The following is a 25,384-nucleotide window of genomic DNA, read 5'->3' on the forward strand; positions in this document are numbered from 1 at the left end:
CTCCGGGTCAAAAAGCTCCGGCCTTGGAGATGTGGACATGGACCTCCGATTGGGCTTCTAACAGCAGTGGCCTACGAGAGCGATGCTATTTGATTGAGTGCTGCACTCACGAGATCAAGATGGTCCTTTGCTTGCTCTGATAACGAACTTGGCCTGGCCGTGGTCTTGAAGGCGCCCTGGTGAAGCGAACAGTCTAGTTACAGAGACACACGGCTTGGATACTCACTAAACAACGTCTACGGTCACATCTTGTTATGATGAAATGATAACATCATATCTATCCCTCTATATCTAAATAATTCCAGAAAAATAAGCAGGATAAGTCACTACGTTGCAACGCTCTAAGCTTCCGTGCATGTTTTCGCATTACTAACACCAAAGCTTTGACGTCACCCCATCATCCCACTCAATCTTCCCATCTTCATACCAGCCAAGTTGAGTTTGCAAAACACCGCAAACAACTCGCGTACCTAAATATTGCCAAGCTTGTATACCCCCGAAACCTCTGGATATTATGCCACATACGAAAGTCGACCCCGCCATTGTTGAGGCACTGGGGCTGGACCCCGCCAACTCGGCTATCAACTCTCATGGTGGATCGGGCTTTGCTTCGACGTTCAAGATAACGTCTGAGAAGGACGGGAAGCCTCTGAATTACTTTGTAAAGACTGGGGCAGGGAAGGAAGCTGAGGTCATGTTTAGGGGTCAGTATAAGTTTCCTACACAACTGTCTGATATCATGATCTAACAGACCTCAGGTGAACATGCCTCCCTTAACGCCATAGCAGACTCAGTTCCCAACTTCTGTCCAAGATCTCATGCCCACGGAGCCCTCACAGGCCGCCCAGGTCAATACTTCCTCTCTACTGACTTTCTCGATCTGGGGTCATCAGCACCTGGTGGTTCAGGCAAGACTCTAGCTTCAAAGGTTGCGCAGCTACACACAACACCAGCTCCCATCCCGGAAGGCTACGACAAACCCATGTTTGGATTCCCAGTACCTACATGCTGCGGTGCTACAGAGCAAGATAACTCATGGCGAGAGTCGTGGGCCGACTTTTACGCTAATAACCGTCTGAGACACATCGCGCGTCAGGCAGTTCGCAACAATGGTGCTGATCCAGAACTCGAAGAAGTTGTTGAGACAGTTGCTAGCAAGGTAGTTCCACGGCTCATTGGGGATGATGTTGTAAAGAACATCAAACCTGTCGTTATCCATGGTGATTTATGGAGCGGAAACCATTCCAAAGGGCAAATCGCAGGCCAAGGCGGATGCGAAGAAGTTGTCTACGATCCCTCAGCTGTATATGGCCACTCTGAGTTTGAGCTCGGTATCATGAACATGTTTGGAGGCTTCACCAATCACTTCTGGAAAGAGTACCATGAACTGGTGCCCAAGGCAGAGCCAGTGGCCGAGTGGCCCGACAGAGTGAAGCTGTACGAACTGTAAGAGCACCCCTTCCCTCAAACTCCACGACACTAACATCGTCTCAGATACCATCACCTCAACCACTATGCCATGTTCGGCGGTGGCTACCGAGGAGGCGCCATGTCCATCATGAGGAAACTCATCAACAAGTACGCATAGCAGATAGAAGTCCAAGATACTATATTTCATGATTCAAATGCAGAAATGCCTCAACGCCTCGTGTTGCCCGCTGTGTACACCCAAGTCTAAGTATAGTAGAACGTCTCGAATGTAAAATGCTCTGTCCAAAATGGCTTGAACCCAAAATGTCTCGCTTGCTCCTCGTCTATGCTGCCAGCATGGCTGGTTGCTTCGCTCTCTCGGCTTGTGCCTCAACTTCTTGATTCTTCTGTACTTCTGGTAGATTCGCCACGGGGACGGAGGGTAACTTGGCTGGTCCTGTAAGTTCGGCTTCGAGGGCTTCCAGTTCGTCTTCCACCTCTTGCTCGTCCTGGTTCGAGATACGACCTCCAAGCATATCGCTGACTTCCTAGAAGCATGTAAGTATATTTCGACCTGTGAAACAACAGTATTATAGTAACTTACTTGTTGATACGCAATAGCCTCGGCCGTCTCGCCCATTAACTTCTCCACATTCTCAATACCACCCATCTCAGCATGAATCTCCTTCAGAACTTTTGTACCCTGCTGCAACCCAAACACCACATCCTTCTGTATAAGCGCAAACTCGACATCGTTCGTCAATTTCTCCAGCTGAGCTAATTGCGCATCTGTCTTGGCTAGTAGCGACTCTTGATACTTCTTGCGCCGTAGGGCTAGCAGAGCGCGCTTCTTGTCGCCCTTGGCCAGCATCTGCTTTGCGATATCGGTCTCTTTATCCGTGAGGACTGTTATGCGCCGTTGGTATTGGTGAAGTCTATCGCGCTGGTTCTTCATGTCCAGGATGGCCCTGAAGATTATTAGTATTGAAGGCGGTCACGAGCGCAATCGCGGGGGGTGGGAGGGACGGACTTGTCCTGGGCTGTGACTTTACTTGCGTTTCCGCCCATGATGAGAATCGTGAGGATGGTTTTGGTGGCGTATGAGCTTATCGAGAGATTATCAGGAGAAGCTGTGTGGCTGTTCAAGTCGAGGCAGGGAGTTTGAGGTTTCTGATTTCGCTTCAATGATAGCGAGCGATTGTCACGAGGGAGACCATCGTCATCGGCGCCGATACTGGGGTCCAGGGTCTTATCGATAAGCCAGACCCCTCTAAGTTGACATAATACCTTGAGCAGATTCTGAATAGTAATTATTGATTGACCTGACGTTTCCATATAGTAAAGGTTATAAAACTTCGGTGAACCTTGAAGTAAAGCATAAGAGATTTAAAGCAAGTTTCCTGAGTTTTGATCTGAATGATATACCTTATCTGTAAATCAAATAGTGGGACCACCTTAATTGTACAATAGGTATCTGGTCACAAACATTGTAAGGCCAGTACCTAACTAAGATATAAACTCCATGTAAGGTATAGCACAACACCGAGGAAGAACGCCGAGAGTCATGATACGACTAAACGAGTCGAATTGATATATTAGCATTAAATTGTATTTCTCCCGTAAGTGGTGGGTAAGTCAATCTCAATCTCAATCTCAAGTAACTATATTTGTCTCTGAAGTACTGACTGTTCTTTTTATTTTGTCACCATCCCAGCACTTAACTTTTTTTCCCCGTTCAGTCTTCGGAAATCTTGAACCTCCCATCAACATCAAAGCCCGATCGTCGGTGACGCGACATAGTCTTTAGTGATAATGACGCTAGGAGCCAAAAGGCCTCGCCTCAACCTGAGGCAAGGCCTTGATCGCGATGTATACATGGTTATGAAGAAGCTCGAAGATGCGAACGACGGCAAGCCCTTCAAGACCACAACAGCCGTCTATGACGCTATCAAGAGGTCAAATTCCAGCCTCAGCCGACAAAAGAAGCGCCCCTTGGAAGATTCAATCGATCGTGTACTTCAATTCCGCAAAGAAGAGCTAGGCGACTCAAGCGACTCTGAAGCTGAACTCGAAGAAGCACCCAAGCCCGACGACGAGCGTTTCCTTCTCAACAGACAAATGACGAAGCACTGGCATCAGAACACGCCAACTACTGCGGCTGCAGAAACGGCGACTCCACCTACCGGCGAAGCACCTCGCGCGATCAAGAAGCGACGAGTGCAGGAAGATGGCGAAGAGCGGGCGAAGGATGGAGCAATAACGCCTAAGGGTGCCATGACGGATACAGATGCTGCGCCTACGGAAAAGCAAGACAAAGCACCTCTGAAGAAAACGCAAAAGACGAGCCGCCACAAGGTCGAACATCCTTGTAGCTCGATACACATCGGAGGCGTGACCGAAATCTACACAGAGCTCTGCAAACAAACACATCACGTTTTGAAATGGCCAGAACAGTTTGCTCTCAGCCGCTGGCGAAAGGTCCCAGGAATTCTGCTCTCAGGTCCGCCTGGAATTGGCAAAAAGACGCTCATTAGATTCCTTGCTTCGAAAATCGACGTCCCGATTGTGTCTCTGACAGGCTGTTTCGAAGAACCAGAGCGCCTGGAAAGAAGCCTGAACGATGCAGTTGAAGAAGCCATGAAAATAGCCCCATGCATCATCCTCATCGAGCAGCTCGACTGGTACATGCCCAAACCTGAAGGTAGCAGCCATAGCGAAGGCCATCGCCGCAATGTTATACAGTTCATGCGACAGATGCAGCGCATAGCAACTGAGCAAGACAAGGATAGACACATTTTAGCTATGGCGACAACATCGCGAATCACAGATGTCGACCCAACAGTCCTCAAAACTGGCCTTTTCGAACGTACGCTCCAGATGCGGATCCCAGATCTTGGGGCCCGTCAGGATATCCTCAAGCTCGTTACCAGGGACAAGGACCTGTCAGAGAGTGTCGACTTCGCGGAGCTGGCCAAGATTACACATGGTTTCGTTGGCGCTGACATTATTAACGTCACGACACTCGCACAGCAAATAGCATCTGAACGCCTTTTGGACGCTGCCCAATACAACAGGCACCTTGAATATCCATCTCCATTGTCATCTGACTTGCCCGATCTGATGGAACTTGCGGACGAACAACTTCCTACTCTCTTTCCTGAGCCTCAAAATACACCCCTGACCCAAGAAGATTTCAAAAATGCCATCAAAAGTTTCACTCCCTCCCTACGAAAAGACGGCTTCACTGTCATCCCCAACGTCTCCTGGGAGCAGGTCGGTGCTCTCCAGGCTGCCCGCGACCAGCTCAATATGTCAATCATCGGACCAATCAAAGACCCCGAGCTCTACCGGCGTGCTGGTCTTGCTCGTCCAGCTGGCTGCCTTCTTTGGGGACCTCCCGGTTGTGGTAAAACCCTCGTCGCCCAAGCTGTCGCCAACGAAGCACAGGCAAGCTTCATCCTTATCAACGGGCCGGAACTTCTCAATAAGTATGTCGGTGAATCAGAGCGCGCAGTGCGAGAGCTGTTCAACCGGGCACGCTCATCAACTCCATGTATCCTCATGTTCGATGAAATGGATTCTCTTGTTCCGAAGCGTGACAACGCTTCCACGGAGGCAGGAACTCGCGTTGTCAATGCTCTTCTCACCGAGCTCGATGGTGTTCAAGATCGCACAGGTGTCTATGTTATCGGCACAACCAATAGACCAGATATGATCGACCCGGCTATGCTTCGACCTGGTCGTCTCAATGTGCGCCTCTTCATCGACCTACCTACCCCTGACGAAAGGGTCGATATCTTGCGAGCCATCTATCGCACAAATCACCCCGACGCAACAGCTGAGGAATTTGATCGCCTCGAGCCTGTTGCTCGAGACAACCGTTGCACTGACTTTAGCGGTGCTGATCTAGGCGGGCTCCATGTGAAGGCTGCCGAAAGTGCCCTTCGACGATGCCTGCAGGGGGCCAAACCAGAAGCTGAGATCGATGGGGTGGATTGGGAGCATGCCCTTTCTACCACCTATAGAAGTGTGCAGAATCCTGAGACTTACCGAAAACTCGAGGTAAAGTTAGGGAAATGTTAGATATTTTTTATGACGACACTAGAGTATTTTCCTTACTTTAGACAATATCATCAAACATCATCTAAGATATGACTTGCGTTGTCCCTAAACTTATAAATATAGCCTAAAGAGGTCTAAAGCCAGATTGAAGAAACTCGTTGCAATCGTGATGTTTTCTCTCACCTCAATGTCTGATCACGTCACACCGAACCCCAACCGATGCCAGCCACGGTGGCTCAGAATTTCTCCAACAGCTGTCAATGAAACCTCATTTTCATGTCAGGGGTAAAAAAAGCAAAATCTCCAAAAAATCAGAGACAAGCACACCGCCCGCCGATCGCCGCAGGTCCCGCATACGCCGCCGGAGCAACGGAGGCGCACGGAAATAGCTCGGCAATCACAAAGTCATGATGAAAAAAAACCTGAAGTGGGATCGAAAAATGATATAAACATGCTCATGAAAAAGAACCGGTTTGCGCTGATGACCCTCTTTACGGGGCGCTCGGGTATCGGGGGACTGGACATGTAATCGAAATCGACGGCATTGAGATTGGTTTGTCGCATCGTATCATGGTAAAAATGACGTTCACAATTGATTCCAAATGCATAACTATGAGGCATGAATGAAGTAAACAGATCTGAGAGTAGAACAAATCGTTTAATATCTCTATCGTAACAAAATCGGGCTATGATGCGGACACGTTTAATTTTGGTCTCATGCCATTCCTGTTTTCCGCCTCAAACCAACGCCGGGTTTTCTTCTTGGTTGAAAAAGACGGTTGTGTTGTATCGGACGGAAGTCGCATAAAGAGGAGAGATGGGAATAGGATACGAAGCACGTGGCATGTCTTAACAAGTGCTGTGTAGAGTCTATAGTACAAACGCCCCCTGGCGGTCCCCATCTATCGAAAGTCGTAACATTACACGCGATCTATAGTCGCTTATTTGGTAGAGTCCTTGAGGTAGCTGTGAAGACATGTTAGTGACTGTTGTGATACAGTGGGGGAATGAGTGCGTGGCAGTTTGGAATTACTGCAGCAATGTAGTTGTCGATGACTACATGCAAGCGAATGTCCAGAGCTGACTGCGACGCAACGGAGTAAAAAAACTTACGCAATGAGGTCGTTGCGGTCCTTGGCCTTCTTCAAGCCACCGAAGGCCATCTTGGTACCGGGGATGTACTTCTTGGGGTTCTCGAGGTACTCGAAGAGAGTGTCGTCGTTCCACTCAATGCCCTTCTGCTTGTTGGCATCGGTGTAGGCGTAGCCCTCGACGGAACCAGTCTTGCGGCCCCAGAGGCCGTGCAGGGCAGGGCCGATCTTGTTGCCGCCGTCCTTCTCAACGGTGTGGCACTGAGCACATCGGGTCTTGAAGAGGTTGGCACCCTTCTTGATATCGCCTGCACATTGTGAGTTAGTGAATGAGTTCGAGTGAGTTTTGTTTTTTGGCTCTGGTGAGGCTGCGCAGACAAGGTTCGTGAGTCTGATGAGAGGACGAAAGAAGAGTCGCTTTGGTGTCTTAGAGGCGTGGCACGAGTTGTTGGTGAGTCTTGGTTGAACACTTCGTGGCCATGGGAAAACCGGTTCTGGGTAAATGACGCAGGCAACAAGGTCAGCGGGCCAGCCTCAGCTGGTGACCAAAGCATGACTCTCTGCCATTGTGCAAGACCCGAATTCCCTCGAGACTCGAATTGAAAGTTGTAATATCCTCTGCGAGAAGCGTCTCCTCTTCCGTTTTCCTCAATTGCATCTCTCGAAATCTTGCGCTACAACCGGCGCAAACCAAAGCAAGCTATGAGAATGGACTTACCGCCAGCCATTGCGAATGTGGTTTGTGATTAAGGAGTTAAAAGGTGGTAGTGAATTCAATGATAGGCGTTAGCCAAGGACGAGAGCAACAAGTCGATTGAGGGTTGAGAGTGTGGATGTGGGAAAAAAGAAGAGAGGGAGAGAGAGGAAGAAAAAGATCCGAAGCAAGAAAATAAAACTTTATGACAGCATGACACGACTGGCTTAGGACCACGCCGGATCGCTCAATCTCTTAGAGCGCCACAGGTGGCTGATGCATTTTCAACCAATCACAGCGCAAGAGTAAGTAAGCCGACATTCTCCCCCCTGTCGACTGTGAATGTGGCTCCGGGTAAAGTCGGGACATAACACCAAAAAGCGGGTCTTCCATCGGCGATGGCTTTTTTTCCGGGGTCGGGCTAGTCATGTCATCCTCAGGCTCTTTCATCATGAAAGAAAAAAATTAAATTCCTCAGCCGCTGGAGTCTTGTGACCTTGTCAAGACCTGAGGCCATTACAGGACTAACCCCCAAACAGCCTAGGGTCACCCGGCTCAAAGAAACGGAGTGGGACCTCCGTCCCGGGACCTCGTTTGTTTCTCAACGGCTCCGGAAAAAAGATTCTTCTTGTTTGGGCAGACGTGAGGGCATCACGAAACCACCACAACAAACAAAGCTCCAGGGCTAAGAGGTGGAACAACAAAGGCACATATCGCTATAACCTGTTTCACATGCCAACAATGGCATCTCGCGCCATCATCCCGCGCTTTCTTCTCCCTCTTCAGGGTCCTCTGTGGCGTGGTATCAGCATCCCACTCTCACAGAACAGCATCCGAATTCGCTTCGCCTCCTCGACCTCAAAGGGAAAGCCCATTGTTCTCGAGAAGCCCGCTCGCTTCAATCCTCCTTCTCATGGTTCACGCCTCAAGAAGAACCATGTGCCTAAGCATTATGGCCCTGAGCTCACCGCTTCCGAGGTCGCTGCTCAGAATAAGAAGCACTATCCCGGTATGATGGCTCCCGAGGGGACATGGGAGCACTTTTTCTGGCACAGTAGGCTTTTGCATACTTTTATCACCATGGTATGCCTACTATGCAGCTTCAGCTGTCCAATTGCTTGCAGTATACTGATCCCCACTAGGGAACTCTTTTCGCCCTTGGTGTTTTCACCTTCTTCATGAACTACGCCTACAACTCTCCATACAAGGAACTTGTTCCTCCAATCTCAGACCTCTGGACGCACCCTCTCCACTTCTTCGTCGCCTGGAAGAACGTTATCGTCTTGCACGAGAAGGACAAGGCCGAGAAAGCCAGGGACCACCGAACCAACCATCTCGACGATGTAGCCAAGCGCCGACTTTTCATGAAGATGCACGGAATCGAGACCAAGGACCCTGTAACTGTTGTATTTGGCAAGGGTGAGGAGGATCCCAAGCCCGAGCAAACTGCTGTGGAAGACGAGCCAGTGCAAAAGACCGAGGTGCAAGAGAAGGTTGAAGAGCCCAAGAAGAAGTGGTTCGGTGTCTTCTAAGATGCCTATGTAAAAAACAAAGATGCAAGAATCTGCATGTATGATATAGCTGTAGCATAACGATCTCCATGCCCAGGGATCATACGTTGTACGATTACATGAAATCCAGTCTCATGAGGCTTTGTACTTTTCTATCACACCCATATTCAACTCACACGTAGTCTCATGTGAGCTCGACACCCTCCAGGCCCTCCAAAACCTCATCCGCAACTCCGCCCTTCTCCAGTACAGCTTGTATTATGCTGTCCATTACTCCAAACTTGGTTCCACCCAAAGGTGCCTTCCACACTCCCTCGGCTGTCTGGGCCTCTCCCTTTTGTGCAGTTCCATTCGTCGTATGTGGCACTCCGGGCGGTGTGAGCCTTGATGGCGGGTCAATGGTTCGGATAGACAACAACTTGAGCTCGCGGCTCTTTTTGTCAACCTCCATGCCACCCTCAGCTGCGACTTGACGGACCTCGGCCACAGATACAGCCAGCGCTGTCTCCGCGACAGCCAATTCCTCCTTTGCAGGGTCAAAGATGATGTTGTCGCCAATCGCAACCACGAGAAGAGTGATAGATGGTCGTGAACCTGCCGCATGAGCACCATCGCGAGGGTACAGGAATGTCGACGACTCCCAATCGTCGTCAAACATAGGATCCTCGTCGCCTTCGGACTTGAGACGGGGCAAACGGGTGGCCAGAAGAGCAAGATGTGTTGTAAGTGAGAGTAGTGGGAGAGGGTATGATAGCGGAGGAGATATTAGGAGAACCTGTACCATTTTAGCATCGCGTTTGCTTCTTTGTATTATGAGCACATACGTCGAGATATAGTCGCCAGTGAAACCGTCTGTTGATTCTCAATTTCTTGGCAAACTCATTATCTGCCAATAGCGCCTCTCTCAACATTTCTGCCAGGAATATTGTCGAGGCTTCATCATCTCTCTGTCCTGGGATCTCAACTGCCAATTCGAGCCAGTCACTCCTTGTTCGGTCTTCTTCGTCCTGCTGCTGCTCTTCGCTTCCTCCAGTCTTCTCAATCTCAGCCTTGACTCCTACAATGGCCTCCGTGCCATCAGCGAAATGTACACGCGCGCTACCATTCGTACCGGGTAGAACGCCCGTCTCTGCTGTCAGGGGACGAAATTGTGCCGGCGTGCGCCCATCGGGGCGGATTGGAGGATGTAACAAGAGCGACTGGTGAAGATACGCAAGTTCGGCTGGCGAGAAGAGATTTACCTGGGACGCCATGATGATTGTGATGGTAGAGGCAAATCCGCAGTAGACAGACTGTATACGAATCGCTGAAATAAGTACCAAATTCAGCGCGCTTGGCCGCTTGAAAGGGAGATGCGATTCGAAAAAGCAATGACGCTGGGTTTTGGTGTTGAAAGAAAAGGTTCGTCTTTCACCGAGGTGAGTGATAAGATAAGGCAAGGCAGAAAGTGTGGTGGGCTGGGTGAGGTTAGAGATGGCGGGGTGGAAGCTTGGGAAGCATAGCTCCACCACCAATCAATTGTGCATTGTGCCAACCTAACTACCTGCTTACCTACATCGTATAGCTTCAGTACCTTATTTATCAAAACATCGAGACATCTATTCATTCTTCAGCTTTTTTAACTGGCATAATCTGTTCATTGAACCATTCTTTCATTAGACGTGGCAATTACGTTGAGCGGTGAAATATGTCGAGTTTTTGAGCCGATCCTCAAGATTCAGCCTACAAGAAAGATGTGAACGGAAATCGGTTCTTGACACTTATAGTTCCCATTGGCGTCCCAGTCGTGAAATCATCGCCTAGCGTCTCCGGGAAAAGTCCAGGCAGACCCGGTCCATCAAGTCAGGGCCAATTGCTGCGATGAGCTCAGCAACACCAGCTTTCATTCCTGGATATTCCTCGACCCCCTGTTCATCCCAGCTGACGAGATTACAGGTCTCATATAATGGAGTTCTCGGGGAGATCTTCAAAGCGATATGATCCATATCCCAGTCGGCGACCGTGGATATCGGAGGTATGCCTGGCATCCCAGTGGAAAACAACCAGTTGTTGTCATCTTCATCCGATGCTGCAGAGTCGGAACCTTTGTCCTCCGCTTTGTCAATCTCGCTTGTATCCTTGGCAGGCGACACCGAACTTTGTTCGATCTCGCGAGAGGCCTGCTCCTTTTCAAGTGAAAGGCTCACGTACGGCTTCTTGTCGAGGAGATCCAACACAGTTCGATCCAGTGGGTCCCAAGTCAATGAGACAGGATCAAGAATATACTGAGGTGAGTAATCAATCTTGTACCACATCTTGGGGCAACTGTGTATATAATAGCCTGGGTACCACCAGCCATAGCCCTCCTCGATAGACAAGGCAATCTCATACAGTGCACCAAGCTTCCCTGGCGCATGTTGGTAAATACTTTCATGATAAAGAAAGTATACTGAGCTTATACACTCGGGTAAAAGATCAAGCACTCCAATGGCAACTAGCTTACCATCTAGCCTATAGCATTGGTGATAGGAGCCTAGGCGACGTTTACGCCCATCGGATGTCACCATTGTTTCTCTCCTCAATGGTGAGTCACAAAGGAAGCGTCGAAATCCGCTCTTGGTAATTTCATCCGGAGACTCCTTGTGAACTACCGCCTGATAGTTCTGGTAAACAGCAAACTTCTCATCTGTACAATCGTCATGCTCTAGAGTCACGACGAGTTTATGAGCAGCCTCAGGAGGGTTCTTCAAGTTAGCCTCTTCAGCCTCATGAATTCGTTCGACGAGATCAAACTGGTTATCCCGTTTCTTGGCCTCATCACGCGACTTGGGATACAGGCGAGCCGCTTCTTTCATGTAAGCCTCTCCCATGACATACTTATTGAAACGGTTGACGGTCTGCCGTTGATCTCTGGATGGCTTGAACTGGCTGGAATCAAGACGAATAGTGTAGTGTGGGCAACATGACCGACGTTGATCGGGTCGGTACATGAGAGTGCCTGAACGTCTCCAATATCTGTCAAGGAGAGTTTGGTAGAACGCAGGACTCATAGAAGTCGCCACTGCGTGGTAAGCGTAGCCTATAACCCCACGTACTAGTTAGCCTTACGTTCAAGAGACCGTGTGGCCCAAGTGCTTATATGAAGTGATCAATCTGAACATCAGAACAACCATCGATGACACGGCCGTGGAATCACGGGTGTCTCGTGACGTAAGTGTATGCGAGTCTTGGGGTGGTCAAAAGGGACTGGAGGTGCAGGGGCTCAATTCACGTTTTGACTGACTCTTGTCACGTTTCCCACAGTAACCGCATTTTGATGATTTGAAGTATCCTAGGCATCAGTCAGCAGCATTCGGTGAAGGGAAAGGCACGAACGGCAATTGTGTGGGGGTGGTTTCTTCTGAGATGTCAACGGATGGAGATTATGCGTGGGGGAGTAGAAAGCCAGGTCATGTAAAGCGAAGTGGAAAATAACCAAATGTTACTCGACGTCTGATATAGCATAATGCATTGACCCTGAGGCTGCCTTGCCATGCCTCATCATATGATGGTAAAATGTCAACGTTTGTGATTTGGGCCTTTATTGGTGGTTTACACAAAGACCAACGACACTACTGAGCTAAGAAACATTGAGACCAGGAATCTTGAATTCAAGGGAATGGTTCTGAGACACAACTTGGTGAATACAGTAAAGAAACAAGCCAAATATGCATGCTTGAAGAGGCAGACCTAGGTTTGTTCGAGTCGAGATACACACCCACACTTGTGAGCAGACGTAAGCTAACTAGGAGTGCTAATGAATTGATAGTGGCATTGATCCTTGACGCACGACCACCAAGATTGCGGAACCGTTGAACATGAGACTATGATCAACTGTCTGTCATTGACCAAAGTGGAAGCCGTCTGCAGGCTAAATTGGGATTGATATTGACGTGGATGTGGATGCCCTCGGGCTCCATGTAACTAATTGTGAAGGAAGGGTCAAGTGAAATGGATATGAATAATGGAACGAACTTGTCCCGGACGGGGAAAACGGGGGCGCCACGGGGACCGGCCGCGACGGAGCTTAAGCGCAGGCGCCGGCAACCAACGACAGGCCGGCATTAGACCACGGGGCTGATCGGTTGGAGAAGAACGTGGGAATAAGCACTCACCAATTGGGGTCATATATTCGTGCTGCAACAACGCATTTTCAGGGATGTGCATGCCGCTGGGTTCCATTGTGAACCTTGAACCTGCACTGCACAACTGGAGTCGTGTTCCTCAAAGGGCTGTTGGTAATAGGTGAGATGCTCTGATGATGTCTTGCCGGAGACGGAAGGATGACGGTGGTGTACGGCGGATGAGGGGCGCCGAACCTTTCTCACAGGCCACAGCGAGGAGTTTAAATTACCCACGAGGCGCGAGTAATGCTATCCGAGACGGGCAAGTCGTTGCGTGAGGTACGGTAGGTACTAAATTACCACACGTAGGTAGGTACCGTACGTACGTAGGTCCCTCGAGCGGGAGGAAGACGGAGAGAGGGGCAGACTCCCGAGCCTTGGAGATGGAGAACGGAGAATGGAGGGGGCGTGTGAGTTTGTTGAGGGAGGTTCAACGAGTGACGAAAGCTGCGATCGCGTGCCTGCTGATTCCCCCTCTCAATGCGTGAGCGTGGGATGTTGTGTCTGCGGTTGGTGAATAGTCGATTAACCCAGTTGGTTATTTGGGGTGCACACGAATGATGATGACGAGACGCTGGCTGCGGATGATATCCAGGGATTGGCGCTGAGAGTGAGGGATGTGATCGTGTGCGCGCATGTGCAACAGAGTTGACCAAAATCGAGCTGCTTCGATCTAACTTTAGGCGACCAAGCTAGTATGTATAGTCGAACAGGGGTTCAAGAACACAGAAATTGACGGGTGTGCAACACCTGTCTGTAGACCAGACCTGACCGTGCTGTAGGCTGTCGCTGTTCAACGGTTTCGAAAGCGGCAGCCGGTAGAATGTAGACTCCACGGCAAAGTTCCGATATCGTATAGAAGCTACGGATACTCTGGGTTGGTGTGGTGCCCCATGTAGGTTTGACCGAGAGAATGTCAAGGGAGAAAAATGAAAGATAATACGTGGGAGATGTTGGGTTTTATGCTAAGATGGGAAAGATAGCTGAAGGTTGAAGATGGGATGGATGATGAATGAGATCAACCATTGCTCAGCTCCGCTAAGGTAAAGTAAGGCAACAACCACTGGAAGCTGCAGCTTCAATTGCAATGGCGGGGTGCTGTTCCAGGTGGCCACCCAAAATACCCTAGACACGTAGGGCTATAGTTATCTAGACATCCGACTCTCTGCTGATACCTTTCATAATTCATGAAAGGAGCATTTATTAGCTGCAGTGCTGTTAGCAATATCGAAATTCACATGCAGTCGTCGTATGCAATCAGAGATCCAAGGTTGCGGTGTTCTGTTGTAGGATATGTAGGTATGTACACTATGCTTAAAGCCAATCTCATTGCTAAATCCGACTGCAAATATTCAAGTTTGCTCTCAGAAAGTGCACAGATTACAAGACAGGATATCCCAGGCCCATCTCGTATCCAGGAGGAAGACTTCCCACCTCTCCAGCATTTTCTCAACATCTACGGGACCAGATTCGATACAAGGCTGAGTCTGTGTCACCAACACCCCCACATGTCTGTCATCTCATCTCATCCTGAATAATAAACAAAAAAGTACCTGTCTCTTCAGAGCATAAACAACGTGATAGGATTGGAGGAATCGATTGCCCTGGCTTTTGGTGGCCAATCCCTCAACGTTGATGACTAGCCTCTCTACAGGTACTGCATCCTATTATTCCTTGCATGCTGCAGCCAAAGAGAGAGAAAAGTCGCTGTGCAACGAATGAGGTGAAACGAAAAGAAAGAAACCTACAGGCCTACTAGCCTCAAACTGACCGTCCCAGGCGAATCGAGCAACGATACGGCATTAGTGTGTTGCATCTTGTTGCTGCATTTGCTCCATTGCTCTGCAGATTTTTTTGGCAGTTTTTGGACTCGCCTCGAGACAATCACGGAACCAATGTTTTTTATCACCCGACTTGCGGGCCTTTTCTCGGTCTCGTCTCCGGGAACTGGTTGTGGAAGACTCCATGTCCAAGGAGGCTTGCCGAGCTAGAGACGCTACGAGCTTTTTTGCCAGACCAGGCATCGAGAAGCAAAAGCTTGCTTGTCGAGTAGGTAGGTAGTTAGGTATTGTTGAGAGGGAACGGAGTCCGGCGTTAAAATAGACGAGCTAGATATGCATTGTACCATTCAAGTTGGCAGAGGCTTAACCGACATGACGTCTGTTTATATCTTGAGCTGCAGCTTGAGTTGTGTGATTGAACTGGTGTTGAAGAATATCAGATTATCTCTTCCAATGATCGTCATTGTCAAGGGTGCTTATTATGCGCACTTCGGCCACTAAGTTAGGACTCCAGCAGTGAAGATCAAGGGCTCTCGCCTCGCTTTCACGATACCTACTATGTGCTCCATCCGTGGGATGGACCCAATGCTTGCTCCTCTCCTTGTACAAGCGCATTCTACCCCTCCCCCTCACATCCCCTCTCGTGCTACTACTGCTGCCACTGCTTCTTCTTCATGCATCGTACGTCAGGGTTAATGTGGTACAGCGTAGGAGCTACCCGTGGACGACGATGAACCTATCATTGTTAACATGTGAATTGAGAAGAGGTCAAGTTGAAGTCTTCGCGATGCTGGAGCTGCAGCCCCGTCCCTCCATCGTTGCCAATGGCATGGATGACCCTACGCTGCGAAAGTAGACCTGCGTCCGCGTGCTGATATGCCGACTCGAGACCGCTTTCAATGCCAACCTAGAAGCTACGAAACTGGGGGGTGCGTGGTCAAGCAGTGTCTCCTTTCTGAGGCTCATTCTTGTACCACAAATGTAGATTGTTACATCGGAGGAGTTGTGATGATCCTCCATTGGTTGTGATCTACTGGACGTTGAAACTAATCGGCCTCGTTTTCCTTCACATTAAATAAACCACCCTGCATCTCACCGGCCTAAGCTTTTGAACTTTTATTAATTAACTTCCAAGATTTCTCAGATACTTCTGCTGCATATGCCACAAAGGGATGCTGTAAAGAACTTTTTGACAAACTAGTGGCACCACAAAGCACACGTTTTGTCATGGCCATGATTAATAAGAAGCCCATCGCTGTTGTACTGTATAATAATACTTCCCCGTCTCATGCCGTGGACTTATATTTGCGGGACAAGATGGGGCGCTGGTTAATATCCTGTGTGTGTTTTTGGCTTCGGATCTAATATAGAAGTATCTGCTGCTGGTTTGTAATCTCTTACCGGTATGAGGGTCGAGATCTTCCCAAGTAACTGCCAGATTCAATTAATCCGCATCTCGGTTCTCCTGTTCTCTCATGGTTCAAGGGCCCCGAGACTTTCCAACAGAAGCAGATTGGGGGCGTGGCATTACGACAATAATTGGATTGTAGGAGTAAAGGACAAACACCCACGACGTATTTCCCATTCAGTCATGCATACACAGCAACCTCCCACGCCCATTACGTCTCTGAGAAATATGCCATCGGTTAGCCCTGCATTGTTATTACAGTCCGAGCTCTCAGCTCTGAAGAAGCTTTTTAGACTCGTGCTGGTACAATATGGGCATCCATGCACCTTCAGCCTATCGAGATGGGCTCGAGTATGAAGGCAACAGACCCTGTCGTTGTCAGTTTCGTCTCCTTTGTTAGTTGGATGGCGCAAGACATGAGGTGGTTTTAAGATTACCTACACGGAGACTCATCTCACCTTTATTTCTTGATTGCATTGCCTGTTGACAAGTTGTGCCTTCCTTACTTGGGCCTGGCAATTGAGGAGTCGCTCTCAGCCAAGAGCCTTCTAAATTCAGGGATATACCCAATACACGGTCTCTTCTTGATCACTCGGACACTTTTCGAATATTGCTTGATACTCAAACCTTCAGAAAAGCGCCTACCCTGCACAGCTCTAGCAATTCTTATCCAGGTACTTAATAATTTCGAGCGGCTGGCTGAGTACTATGCTCGCATGAAATAACACTTCCTTACCATTAATTTGACAGTTCGACACACTAACAATACGTCTCTGTCACCGATCGATCTCATATCCCCGACTCGTAAGCTTTTGATTCTCAGCCTTTCTTACAAAAGGCGTTGGCGTGGGACTCCTCAACTCAAACCAAGCCTCTTCGCTTCTGACCATCAACGTTATGGCCAACTATCACATCGGTATCAGTCAGCCAACACAAAACAACACAACACAACACAACACAACACAACACAAAGTCACTTTGGTAAACGCCGCGGCAACTCAAACAGGGGAGCCTCTCACGTTCACGACTTCCATTATTATCCCCATTTCTAATCAAAGTTTGCCTCGCATCGGTTGACCCAGCGAAAGCCCTCAGTTCCACACTCCACGCTTCAGCGACTCACTGTTACAGGGTGCCACCGCCCACCATCCATTCACCTAGGTACCGTTTGGCCGGGCAAGTCTAGGCCTAAAGCCCACTGCAAGCACTACATCACAGCACTGTACATACACACACAGATCTGTACAGTACCTCTGACCTGACACGCTACGCATACTCCATCCCTGGGCAGGCGAGGATCCAGCTTTTCCCCTCCGCTTCCAGTCCCTGTCTGCTGTCACTAGCCTACTTGGAGAAGGCTTGTCCGCCGAGCGCCCAGTGCTCCCCGTACCTACACGCCCCCCAACCAACCTAAGCCAGACCAAACCCTCTTCGCTGCAGTCGGGTCTATTCTGTTCTGAAGCTAGGTACCTAAGGTACCTACTAACGTACAGTGCTACAGTCAGTACGTACTGCTCTGCGGGTTCCGCCAGACAGACAGGCAGAGAGAGAGATCCGCCGAGTCGCCCGCTGCCCCTTCGAGCTAAACTTGGGACGTTTTGCGCGTGCGCACCCACACCTCCATCATCTCGCAGTTTATATCACATCGCCAGCCCAGCTCTTTGGAGCGTCTGGGCTCTCCCCGACCAAAAACCAAGCACCAGCACCTTCTGGCGCAGGCCACGGCCACTTCTGTTCTTCATCCTCACCTCACTTGATCACAAGACTTTTACCAACTATTCACTGTTCGACAATGATGTCTCTCAAGGCTCTTTGAAAGCCACCCACCCGCTCATCGCAGGTTCCCGTCTGTCTCTCCTTCTCGACCCAGGGGTGAACATCCGTTCTCCTCCGCTACCTCCGAGGACCTTTGAAGCTATCTTGCCCGCATCATCGCTTTTCGAGATCCACGAACATCATTGTTTTTGTTCTCGCTCGACCAAACTCCCCGGCATTCCTCCCAATTCCCGCCGTCACTCTCCGCCCCGACTTCCCACTAAGAAGATGTCGAGTTCTGCCTCTGGAGACTCGGGCGGTGGCCGTTCCATGGAGTCACGAGTGGGTAGAAGCAAGCAACGTGAGTCTTTACCTGATGAGCAATACAATGTTTTCAGTTTGAAAGTATCCTTCTCGGCACATTTGACCTCCTTGGCTTTTTATGAAAGCATATGTCTTGGTGTCTTCTATACCATCCTTGTTGCCCATTTTTGTGGTGTGATGGATTTGAATCCAACCATAATTTCCTACGCTCGCCTGGGCACAATTGGACAACTTTCCGACAGTCCGCATTCTCAATCGATAATCTCAAGATCTCACCACTGACACTTTTCTTTTTATATAGGTTACAACACTAAGGGCGAACGTCTCGTCGCTGGCATCGTGCCTCTCACTCCCGATCAAAACTTTGTCCTGTTGATTCAGTCCACCCGGCGCAAAGGCTGGGTGCTGCCCAAGGGCGGCTGGGAGTCTGACGAGACTTGCCAGGAGGCCGCTGAGCGAGAGGCCTGGGAAGAAGCTGGCATCACTGTTCAGATCACTTATGATCTTGGTGACATCGATGAGAAGCGTGCGCCAAAATCGTCAAAAGATCGGTCAAGATACCACTTCTTTGAGGGCACAGTAACCAGCGAGTACGACGATTGGCCCGAATCCCACAAGCGAGAACGCCAGTGGTTTACATTTGCCCAGGCGTGGGAGGCGTTATCAACAAGACCAGAGCTACAGGAGGCTTTACAACGGTCTACTGTAAACCGTCAATAGCCTCACAGCGTCCTCTCATGCGCAATCATGACCTTGGAAGTAACCAATAACTATCCTTGAAACGGCCCTCCATTCAGTCGCGACGACATGGGTTCATCTCCTGGCTGTTGAGTGGATTGTGATACACCGTCACTTCCACAGAGTTCCTTCCATTTCCTTGTCATGAGAGGAATGACACGTGCTCGTCTCAGAAACTCAATTTGGGTTGAGTTACGAAGCGCCTCTTTTTTTACCTCCTATTTTTCAGTTCTCTATATAGAGACTACAATGTGCATCCATCCCAAGGCGTTTAGGCTGGAACATGATAGAGTATCGCTTGTTTTTTTTTTTTTTACACATCTAAGAATTCGGACGGGGTGGGATACTTGAGCGGCATATAAAGGTGCGAGCATCGAGATCAGAGGGTTATCTTACTGCAATTCATGGACAGGACCGGAAAAGCATCACAAAAGGTTGGCTGCCCTCAGATTCTTGCTTTTTCATCGGGGTCTAGCCCGAAGACCGACGGGACGGGGAGGCAAATATGCGCATAAGTCCACCCGCTAGAGAGGGACGAAATCTTAGTAACTCGCCTGGTCATGGTGGAGTTGAATAGACTTGGCGATTCCCCTCACTTGAGCGCATCTAAACAAGTTGAAGCTGGGTGAGAGTGAGAGTGAGGAAAAAGATCACCAAAATAATGAGACATAAAAAAAAGAAGAGCCCTTTGCCGAATGGCATATAATGACGCACAAGCAAGTCACTGCTGCAGCTCTCGACCACTAAGGGACTGCGGCCAAGACCTTGTCATGGATGCTTATTTCTTGCTTGTTCCGTTCCCTGAACCTTTTGACTTTCTGCCCCGCCAAGATGAGGATGCCCCTCCATCTGCTTCTCTGAAATGCCCCGCATTGAAGTCAGAAATTTGATGGCATGTTTTGTTGAATTCGGCGCTTTATAGCGATATGCAGCTAAGTGGCCCTTATCGTTATAGCGCTGTTTTGCCGCAATAGGATCCGCAACACCTTAGATCAACGTCAAAGCATCAACGACCTAGAGCAACTTCCCTTTATTCGACCCCTGCAACCGATCTCCTCGCAATGTTCATGTCATGAGCCCATAGAAGAACCCTCCATGGATCAATAGAATTTCGCAACCACAAAAAGACATCACAAAATACCACCAACCTCAATCCATCACGACATCATGGAGAACCTATCTATCGCCGATGCCCCTCCACTGGGCCGCGGTGCGCCGCAACCGCTTCCCCAGTTGCCGCCGCAGATGTTCACGACTGCAGCGCAGCTCCTGGATCTCACAGACAGTACGACTCCGCCATGGTACCAGTTCATTCCTGCTTCCGGTTCATGAGAAGGGTTGGACTCGATAGAAGCAGGGAGAAGGAAGGATCGTGTGCTGACGACTGTATAATTGCAGAGAAGCTCATGGTCGCTTTGCGCGATGGGAGAAAACTCATCGGCGTGCTAAGAAGCTGGGATCAATTCGGTGGGTTTTAGGGAAACGAATCACCGCAGGGAGAACATTCCCTTTTCTGACCTCAATCAGCCAATCTCGTTCTCCAATCTACCGTCGAACGTATCTTCGCGCCCTCCCCCGAGTCAGCAGGTAGCGATCGACCAACAGGTCTGTACGCCGACATAAATCACGGCATATTCCTCGTCCGAGGCGAAAACGTTCTCCTCCTCGGTGAAATCGACCTCGACAGAGATGACGACCCGCCTCCTGGCTTTGAGCCCGGTGAGCTAGACGTCGTCAAGAAGCTCGCAGAGGAGAAGAAAGCCGCCGACAAAGCAAGGGAGAAGGCGCGAGTCAAGAAGCTTGCGAAGCAGGGTTTTGAGGGAGAGAACATTGGCGAGATCGTGCTCTAGAGTACGTTTGTATATTGGTGTTTATCTCAAATTACAAGGCCTGGAAGTAGGCTTAGGTTGCCAGACGCTTCGAAGTGCTCTGGCTGATGGTCTTTTGGGCAGAATATTGTGAAATGCCCATATACCATCAAGGAGATGCTGGCCTGAGAATGGGCTGGCTCTTCAGCAATTAAAAGGCCTCGACATAGTAGGTTAGAGGCGGATAGCGCGTATGAATATATGAGCTTCACGACGCTACATCCAATGCATACCACCACGAGGCAATTGATGGTCTACTATTATAAGCTATTAGTTTCCGATTGACAAGCTTAAGGTAGCCCCTTAAGGGGTGTACACTTGTGAAGATATGAACTCACGTGAAGCTTTATGAATGTGTTTCTGGGTTTCCCTAAGAATTCCGTAACGCATGATATCGTATTTTACATTCTTTATTGTACTCGTAATAGTCACATGTGTTATGAATGGAGAAGGAATTTACCAAAATGTATCAATGGCACAACTCAACCTTTGTTCGAATTTGAGGCACTAACCATGGACAGGCTCCATTGCGCACGATTAGTGACATGAATTGTTTAAAGGCAAGGCATTGTCTAAAACTGAGCTTTAGTTGCTAATTTACAAAGCTATACAAAGTCTGAATGTGTGTGGAGTCTCATGGCTGATTGTTGTTGTACACTGTCTTAAAGACAAAGACTCCCGCGACACGAACCAGCATGAAGTCGCTGGCAATGATCAAGATGCAACCAGAAACGCCTCTCATAATGCCTTATCCTTCCGTAAACCTCTCTCGTTTTCTAAGAGAACACGCCCCTTGGGGTCATATCATCACTGTCACCCCTAGAGTGAGTGTTTAGATGGATCGTCGTCTTCGCACTCGCTCAAACATTGGTATAGGAGTGCCGGGGTTCTTACAACCTCCGAGGAGCCAGTCAGTCAGACCGACAACCTTTGCACCAACTCCAGCTTCCCAATCGCCACCAGCTTGTGCTTGCTCAATAGTATGGCTTAGAACCCGACCCTCGGCATCGAAATCGAAGACAAACAGTCCCGTGAATGCCTTATCTGGGTCGACTCCCCGACCGAACGGCAGGGACCGGGCGATGACTCCTCTATCAGAAGAACTATCTGAACCCTTTCGCTTCTCGCACCAGCGGACCACGAGCTGCTCGGGTATTGCCCCAGCACGGCGGGGTAAGAATGTGAGGGGCTCCGTTGTCATGCGCTCCGCGAGAACCTCGATACAGACATTGCCGAGAATGGGGACGCGGTTCCATGCTATCGGGGAGGTCCAGAGGGCTGCGTTATAGGCGACACGGCCGGAGACGGTTGGTAGGTGAGGGTGCGTCGAAGGGAAAAGATGGAGGGCGATGTTTGGCGCAAGAATGTCGTGAGGAAGAGGATGTAGTAAAAGCGTTGGCAATCGTTCTTGCAAAACTCGCAGAGCTATAGCAAATTAGCATTGTGATACAAACATCGGAATATCCTCAGTGACGTACTTTTCCCCAGCTTTGCCTTATTGGGGTCCTTTGGTCCGTCATCGCCAGATCCGACCCATCGCACGCCTGTCGCATCGAAATACGTCCTCGACAAGGCGTCTCGCCTTAGATAATCCTCGAGAAGAGTGGCATCGGAAGGCGGAAGAGAGAGTTTATGTTCTCTAACAGTGGCGGGTTGAACCTGTGCCTTTGCCGGGCGAGCATTGGAGAGACTGCGAATAGAGGCAACAGAGGTCCGGCCGGAACGGCTTAGACTGGATCGGATGGGCGCGGCCATTGGGAGGTCACCGCAGCAGAATGGAGAGATTCATGGATCAAGAGTGAAATTCGATAGACGAAGCCAAGTGTGGCTTTGTTAAAGAGGGCCTGGAATATTACAGAATCAAGGTGAGTTGGTAATAATGAGGTGTTGCCGATATCTAGTAGCTTGGATGGTAGGGTACCTCAAGGTATGTCCACTTTTGGACTTTTTCTGCGATGGCTTAATGGGTAGACTCGGAAGTATCTAGCAGCAGTAAAGGGTAGGGAAGAGACATGATTGTGAAGTGCTGGACTTGATTGGTTGATGATCGAGACTCCACAGCCACAAATTGACAGCGGAGCGGGATGTGGCGGGGCGGGTCTTTTCCACTGCGATGGGATCTTTTGAGTGGGAGAGAACATGGAGGATGGGAATCTGGAGAAAATGGGAGAATTGAGGCTTGAGTGAAGCAGGATCCACTAATAAGGCGTTATCTGACATTTCTTAGAGATCATCTGCTTGCAATAGGGAATAGATGTCGCCTTTCTTACTCTTAAAGCAGAAGGCGGTGAAGTTGATCTAGTATGTATCAACTTGTGACATGCCAAGTCACTTGAATCGTGTGAATGACGGCACAGGCTCCACGTTTGGCTCATCAGCAGCCTCATGATGAGATGCTAAAGAATGAACGGATGCCTACAGCGCATGCCCGACGACGGAGCAAAGCAGGCAGACCCTCAAAGTAATGATGCATTGCTCATTCCAATGTTTGCTCTTCTTTTGCTATTGGAAAATGATCCGTTTTGGGAAAGTCTGCATCAACAAGCGATAGTGTTATATCGGTAAACCGCCCTGCGGCATCTTCAAGTATATTGCTATTGCATGAGAACAAGCAATATCCAGCATATTAGCCTTGCAAAGAAAATTAAATCGGCGAATGAACCTCGTTTGTGACATACCCTCTGGTTTCATTCATTTCTTATTTGCTGCACATGCTCTCCCTGCCTCTACCCGTTAACTCAGTATCACGTTGACTGACTTTGTAACTCAGGTCTTTGTAACTCAGGTCTTTGTTCTCTTTGACAGCATCACGTGACCCACGCCTGTCAGCTGCCCCATCATTCCCTCCCTCTCCTAGGCGGTGCTGGCGTTGCCTGGCGTTACGTTTCTTCCCTGACGTACCTTTCTTGAGCCTCTGCAACCATCCTCAACTTAATCTTTCTCTCCCATCAACTCATCTCCAAGTCTCATTCCATCGCCTTGACAAGTCCGCCCTTCCAGCCTCACCCCTTCACATTTCGCATCGGACTCTTGTCTTACTGCGTACCAAGGAACCACCGCCAACATGAACCCTGAGTAGTACGCCACTCTCCGCCTCCTTTGCGATAACCTCCTGATGGAACTATGCCCCATGCTGACTATCGCTTCAGAGTTACACCCTGCCATCCTCGACTAAACCTCATGCGATTTCCTTTTGCTACCGCTGTCGAGATGCGACTCTTTGAGATAATTTTTTGGATCTGACACCAACTAGATATGACTATCTCTTCAAGCTCCTCCTCATCGGAGACTCCGGTGTTGGAAAGTCTTGTCTTCTCCTGCGATTCGCTGATGACACCTACACCGAGTCCTACATCTCTACCATCGGTGTCGATTTCGTGCGTTGTCCCCCGCCAGCACTTTCACTTACCTGGCTTATTTTCTAACACTCGCTCAGAAAATCCGAACAATAGAGCTCGATGGCAAGACCGTCAAGCTTCAGATCGTATGTGGCACCCTTCGCGCGGGCTCCGGCCACCTAACCAAATGCTAACCTGTCCTCAAGTGGGATACCGCTGGTCAAGAGCGTTTCCGCACCATCACCTCTTCATACTACCGTGGTGCCCACGGCATCTGCGTCGTCTACGATGTTACCGACATGGACTCATTCAACAACGTCAAGCAATGGCTCCAGGAGATTGACCGATATGCCACTGAGGGTGTCAACAAGCTGCTGGTCGGCAACAAGAGCGATATGTCAGACAAGAAGGTCGTTGAGTACAGCGTAGCCAAGGTAAGTTTTTTTTTATTCTGGTACTCTGAATGTCGCAGCCTAGCGGGTCGCCCATCACATGCATCTAAGCGCCTGAACGCTCAAATGCCCCTGTCACCAAAATTTCACCCTCGGCTGCGACAACTACCCACAGCAACACCATGGCTGACATGAACTTGTAGGAATTCGCCGACAGCCTGGGAATTCCTTTCCTTGAGACTTCCGCCAAGAACGCCAGCAACGTCGAGCAGGCTTTCTTGACCATGGCCCGCCAGATCAAGGAGCGCATGGGCACCACAACAGCCAACAACACCAAGCCCAGCGTGCAAGTTGGCCAGGGCCAGGGCGTTGGATCGTCCTCCAACAACAGCTGCTGCTAAATGCGTTAATGCTCTCCTTTCTCTTGGCGAAGCAGGATGATGGAGTACGGCCGGAACAATGAACAACATGCCAGGGACACGATCGGACGAGTTCACTCACGATATTTGCTTTTTCCTTTCACTCACTCCATTTCTGCACATAGACCAGATCATGACCACTTGGATTGCCCTTCTTTTCCGCAAGTCACGACTTTATCCCTTTACCGCCTTGGCATCTGGAACAACGACTTTTTCCATTCGTCTCAACGTCATTCGCGGGCCCTCAGGTTCCATTGCTATGTCGACGGCAGGAATGGTTGGGGCGAGGGAATCGATAGGTTCTGGGGAGGGAGCATAAAGGGAGACGGCCGATATGAAGACAGATTTTGTGTTCATGGTAGCGGATGGCTTTGGAAGGTTTTGCGCGTGCGCAGGCTGTATTTTCTCTTATTCCCCCATGCTGTGTCTTTGCACTTTTGACAAATTCGAG

At 49.5% G+C, this 25,384-nt stretch overlaps 12 protein-coding genes across 12 annotated transcripts; 7 read left to right on the forward strand and 5 right to left on the reverse strand.

The window, feature by feature from the left end:
* Positions 1–514: 514 nt before the first annotated feature.
* FMAN_10650 (uncharacterized protein) lies at positions 515–1,588 on the forward strand (the record flags this gene model as incomplete). The annotated part of the gene is made up of 3 exons (XM_041823866.1): positions 515–704; positions 759–1,446; positions 1,495–1,588. 3 exons carry the CDS (start codon positions 515–517, stop codon positions 1,586–1,588), a joined length of 972 nt encoding a protein of 323 aa, XP_041689404.1.
* Positions 1,589–1,754: 166 nt separating this feature from the next.
* Positions 1,755–2,478, reverse strand: FMAN_10649 (related to VPS20 vacuolar protein sorting (putative); the record flags this gene model as incomplete). Its single annotated transcript, XM_041823868.1, has 3 exons — positions 1,755–1,958; positions 2,015–2,378; positions 2,441–2,478. 3 exons carry the CDS (start codon positions 2,476–2,478, stop codon positions 1,755–1,757), a joined length of 606 nt encoding a protein of 201 aa, XP_041689405.1.
* Positions 2,479–3,222: 744 nt separating this feature from the next.
* Positions 3,223–5,493, forward strand: FMAN_10648 (uncharacterized protein; the record flags this gene model as incomplete). The annotated part of the gene is made up of 1 exon (XM_041823869.1): positions 3,223–5,493. One exon carries the CDS (start codon positions 3,223–3,225, stop codon positions 5,491–5,493), a length of 2,271 nt encoding a protein of 756 aa, XP_041689406.1.
* A 920-nt stretch (positions 5,494–6,413) lies between these two features.
* Positions 6,414–7,291, reverse strand: FMAN_10647 (Cytochrome c; the record flags this gene model as incomplete). Its single annotated transcript, XM_041823870.1, has 3 exons — positions 6,414–6,438; positions 6,586–6,871; positions 7,282–7,291. 3 exons carry the CDS (start codon positions 7,289–7,291, stop codon positions 6,414–6,416), a joined length of 321 nt encoding a protein of 106 aa, XP_041689407.1.
* Positions 7,292–7,998: 707 nt separating this feature from the next.
* On the forward strand, positions 7,999–8,789 carry FMAN_10646 (uncharacterized protein; the record flags this gene model as incomplete). Its single annotated transcript, XM_041823871.1, has 2 exons — positions 7,999–8,340; positions 8,400–8,789. The coding sequence occupies 2 exons, from the start codon at positions 7,999–8,001 to the stop codon at positions 8,787–8,789; spliced, it is 732 nt and encodes a 243-aa protein (XP_041689408.1).
* A 163-nt stretch (positions 8,790–8,952) lies between these two features.
* FMAN_10645 (uncharacterized protein) lies at positions 8,953–10,021 on the reverse strand (the record flags this gene model as incomplete). Its single annotated transcript, XM_041823872.1, has 2 exons — positions 8,953–9,543; positions 9,593–10,021. 2 exons carry the CDS (start codon positions 10,019–10,021, stop codon positions 8,953–8,955), a joined length of 1,020 nt encoding a protein of 339 aa, XP_041689409.1.
* Positions 10,022–10,567: 546 nt separating this feature from the next.
* FMAN_10644 (uncharacterized protein) lies at positions 10,568–12,968 on the reverse strand (the record flags this gene model as incomplete). The annotated part of the gene is made up of 3 exons (XM_041823873.1): positions 10,568–11,808; positions 12,031–12,078; positions 12,902–12,968. The coding sequence occupies 3 exons, from the start codon at positions 12,966–12,968 to the stop codon at positions 10,568–10,570; spliced, it is 1,356 nt and encodes a 451-aa protein (XP_041689410.1).
* Positions 12,969–15,249: 2,281 nt separating this feature from the next.
* Positions 15,250–15,547, forward strand: FMAN_10643 (uncharacterized protein; the record flags this gene model as incomplete). Its single annotated transcript, XM_041823874.1, has 2 exons — positions 15,250–15,372; positions 15,398–15,547. The coding sequence occupies 2 exons, from the start codon at positions 15,250–15,252 to the stop codon at positions 15,545–15,547; spliced, it is 273 nt and encodes a 90-aa protein (XP_041689411.1).
* A 2,595-nt stretch (positions 15,548–18,142) lies between these two features.
* Positions 18,143–18,898, forward strand: FMAN_10642 (uncharacterized protein; the record flags this gene model as incomplete). The annotated part of the gene is made up of 2 exons (XM_041823875.1): positions 18,143–18,215; positions 18,480–18,898. 2 exons carry the CDS (start codon positions 18,143–18,145, stop codon positions 18,896–18,898), a joined length of 492 nt encoding a protein of 163 aa, XP_041689412.1.
* A 1,185-nt stretch (positions 18,899–20,083) lies between these two features.
* On the forward strand, positions 20,084–20,766 carry FMAN_10641 (uncharacterized protein; the record flags this gene model as incomplete). Its single annotated transcript, XM_041823876.1, has 3 exons — positions 20,084–20,201; positions 20,315–20,383; positions 20,444–20,766. The coding sequence occupies 3 exons, from the start codon at positions 20,084–20,086 to the stop codon at positions 20,764–20,766; spliced, it is 510 nt and encodes a 169-aa protein (XP_041689413.1).
* Positions 20,767–21,616: 850 nt separating this feature from the next.
* Positions 21,617–22,539, reverse strand: FMAN_10640 (uncharacterized protein; the record flags this gene model as incomplete). The annotated part of the gene is made up of 2 exons (XM_041823877.1): positions 21,617–22,209; positions 22,263–22,539. 2 exons carry the CDS (start codon positions 22,537–22,539, stop codon positions 21,617–21,619), a joined length of 870 nt encoding a protein of 289 aa, XP_041689414.1.
* A 1,309-nt stretch (positions 22,540–23,848) lies between these two features.
* Positions 23,849–24,915, forward strand: FMAN_10639 (putative GTP-binding protein ypt1; the record flags this gene model as incomplete). Its single annotated transcript, XM_041823879.1, has 5 exons — positions 23,849–23,859; positions 24,038–24,161; positions 24,221–24,268; positions 24,329–24,556; positions 24,718–24,915. 5 exons carry the CDS (start codon positions 23,849–23,851, stop codon positions 24,913–24,915), a joined length of 609 nt encoding a protein of 202 aa, XP_041689415.1.
* Between the last annotated feature and the right edge of the window lie 469 nt (positions 24,916–25,384).

This window comes from Fusarium mangiferae (genome assembly GCF_900044065.1).
Source record: "Fusarium mangiferae strain MRC7560 genome assembly, contig: FMAN_scaffold016, whole genome shotgun sequence".
Classification (NCBI taxonomy): Eukaryota; Fungi; Ascomycota; class Sordariomycetes; order Hypocreales; family Nectriaceae; genus Fusarium; species Fusarium mangiferae.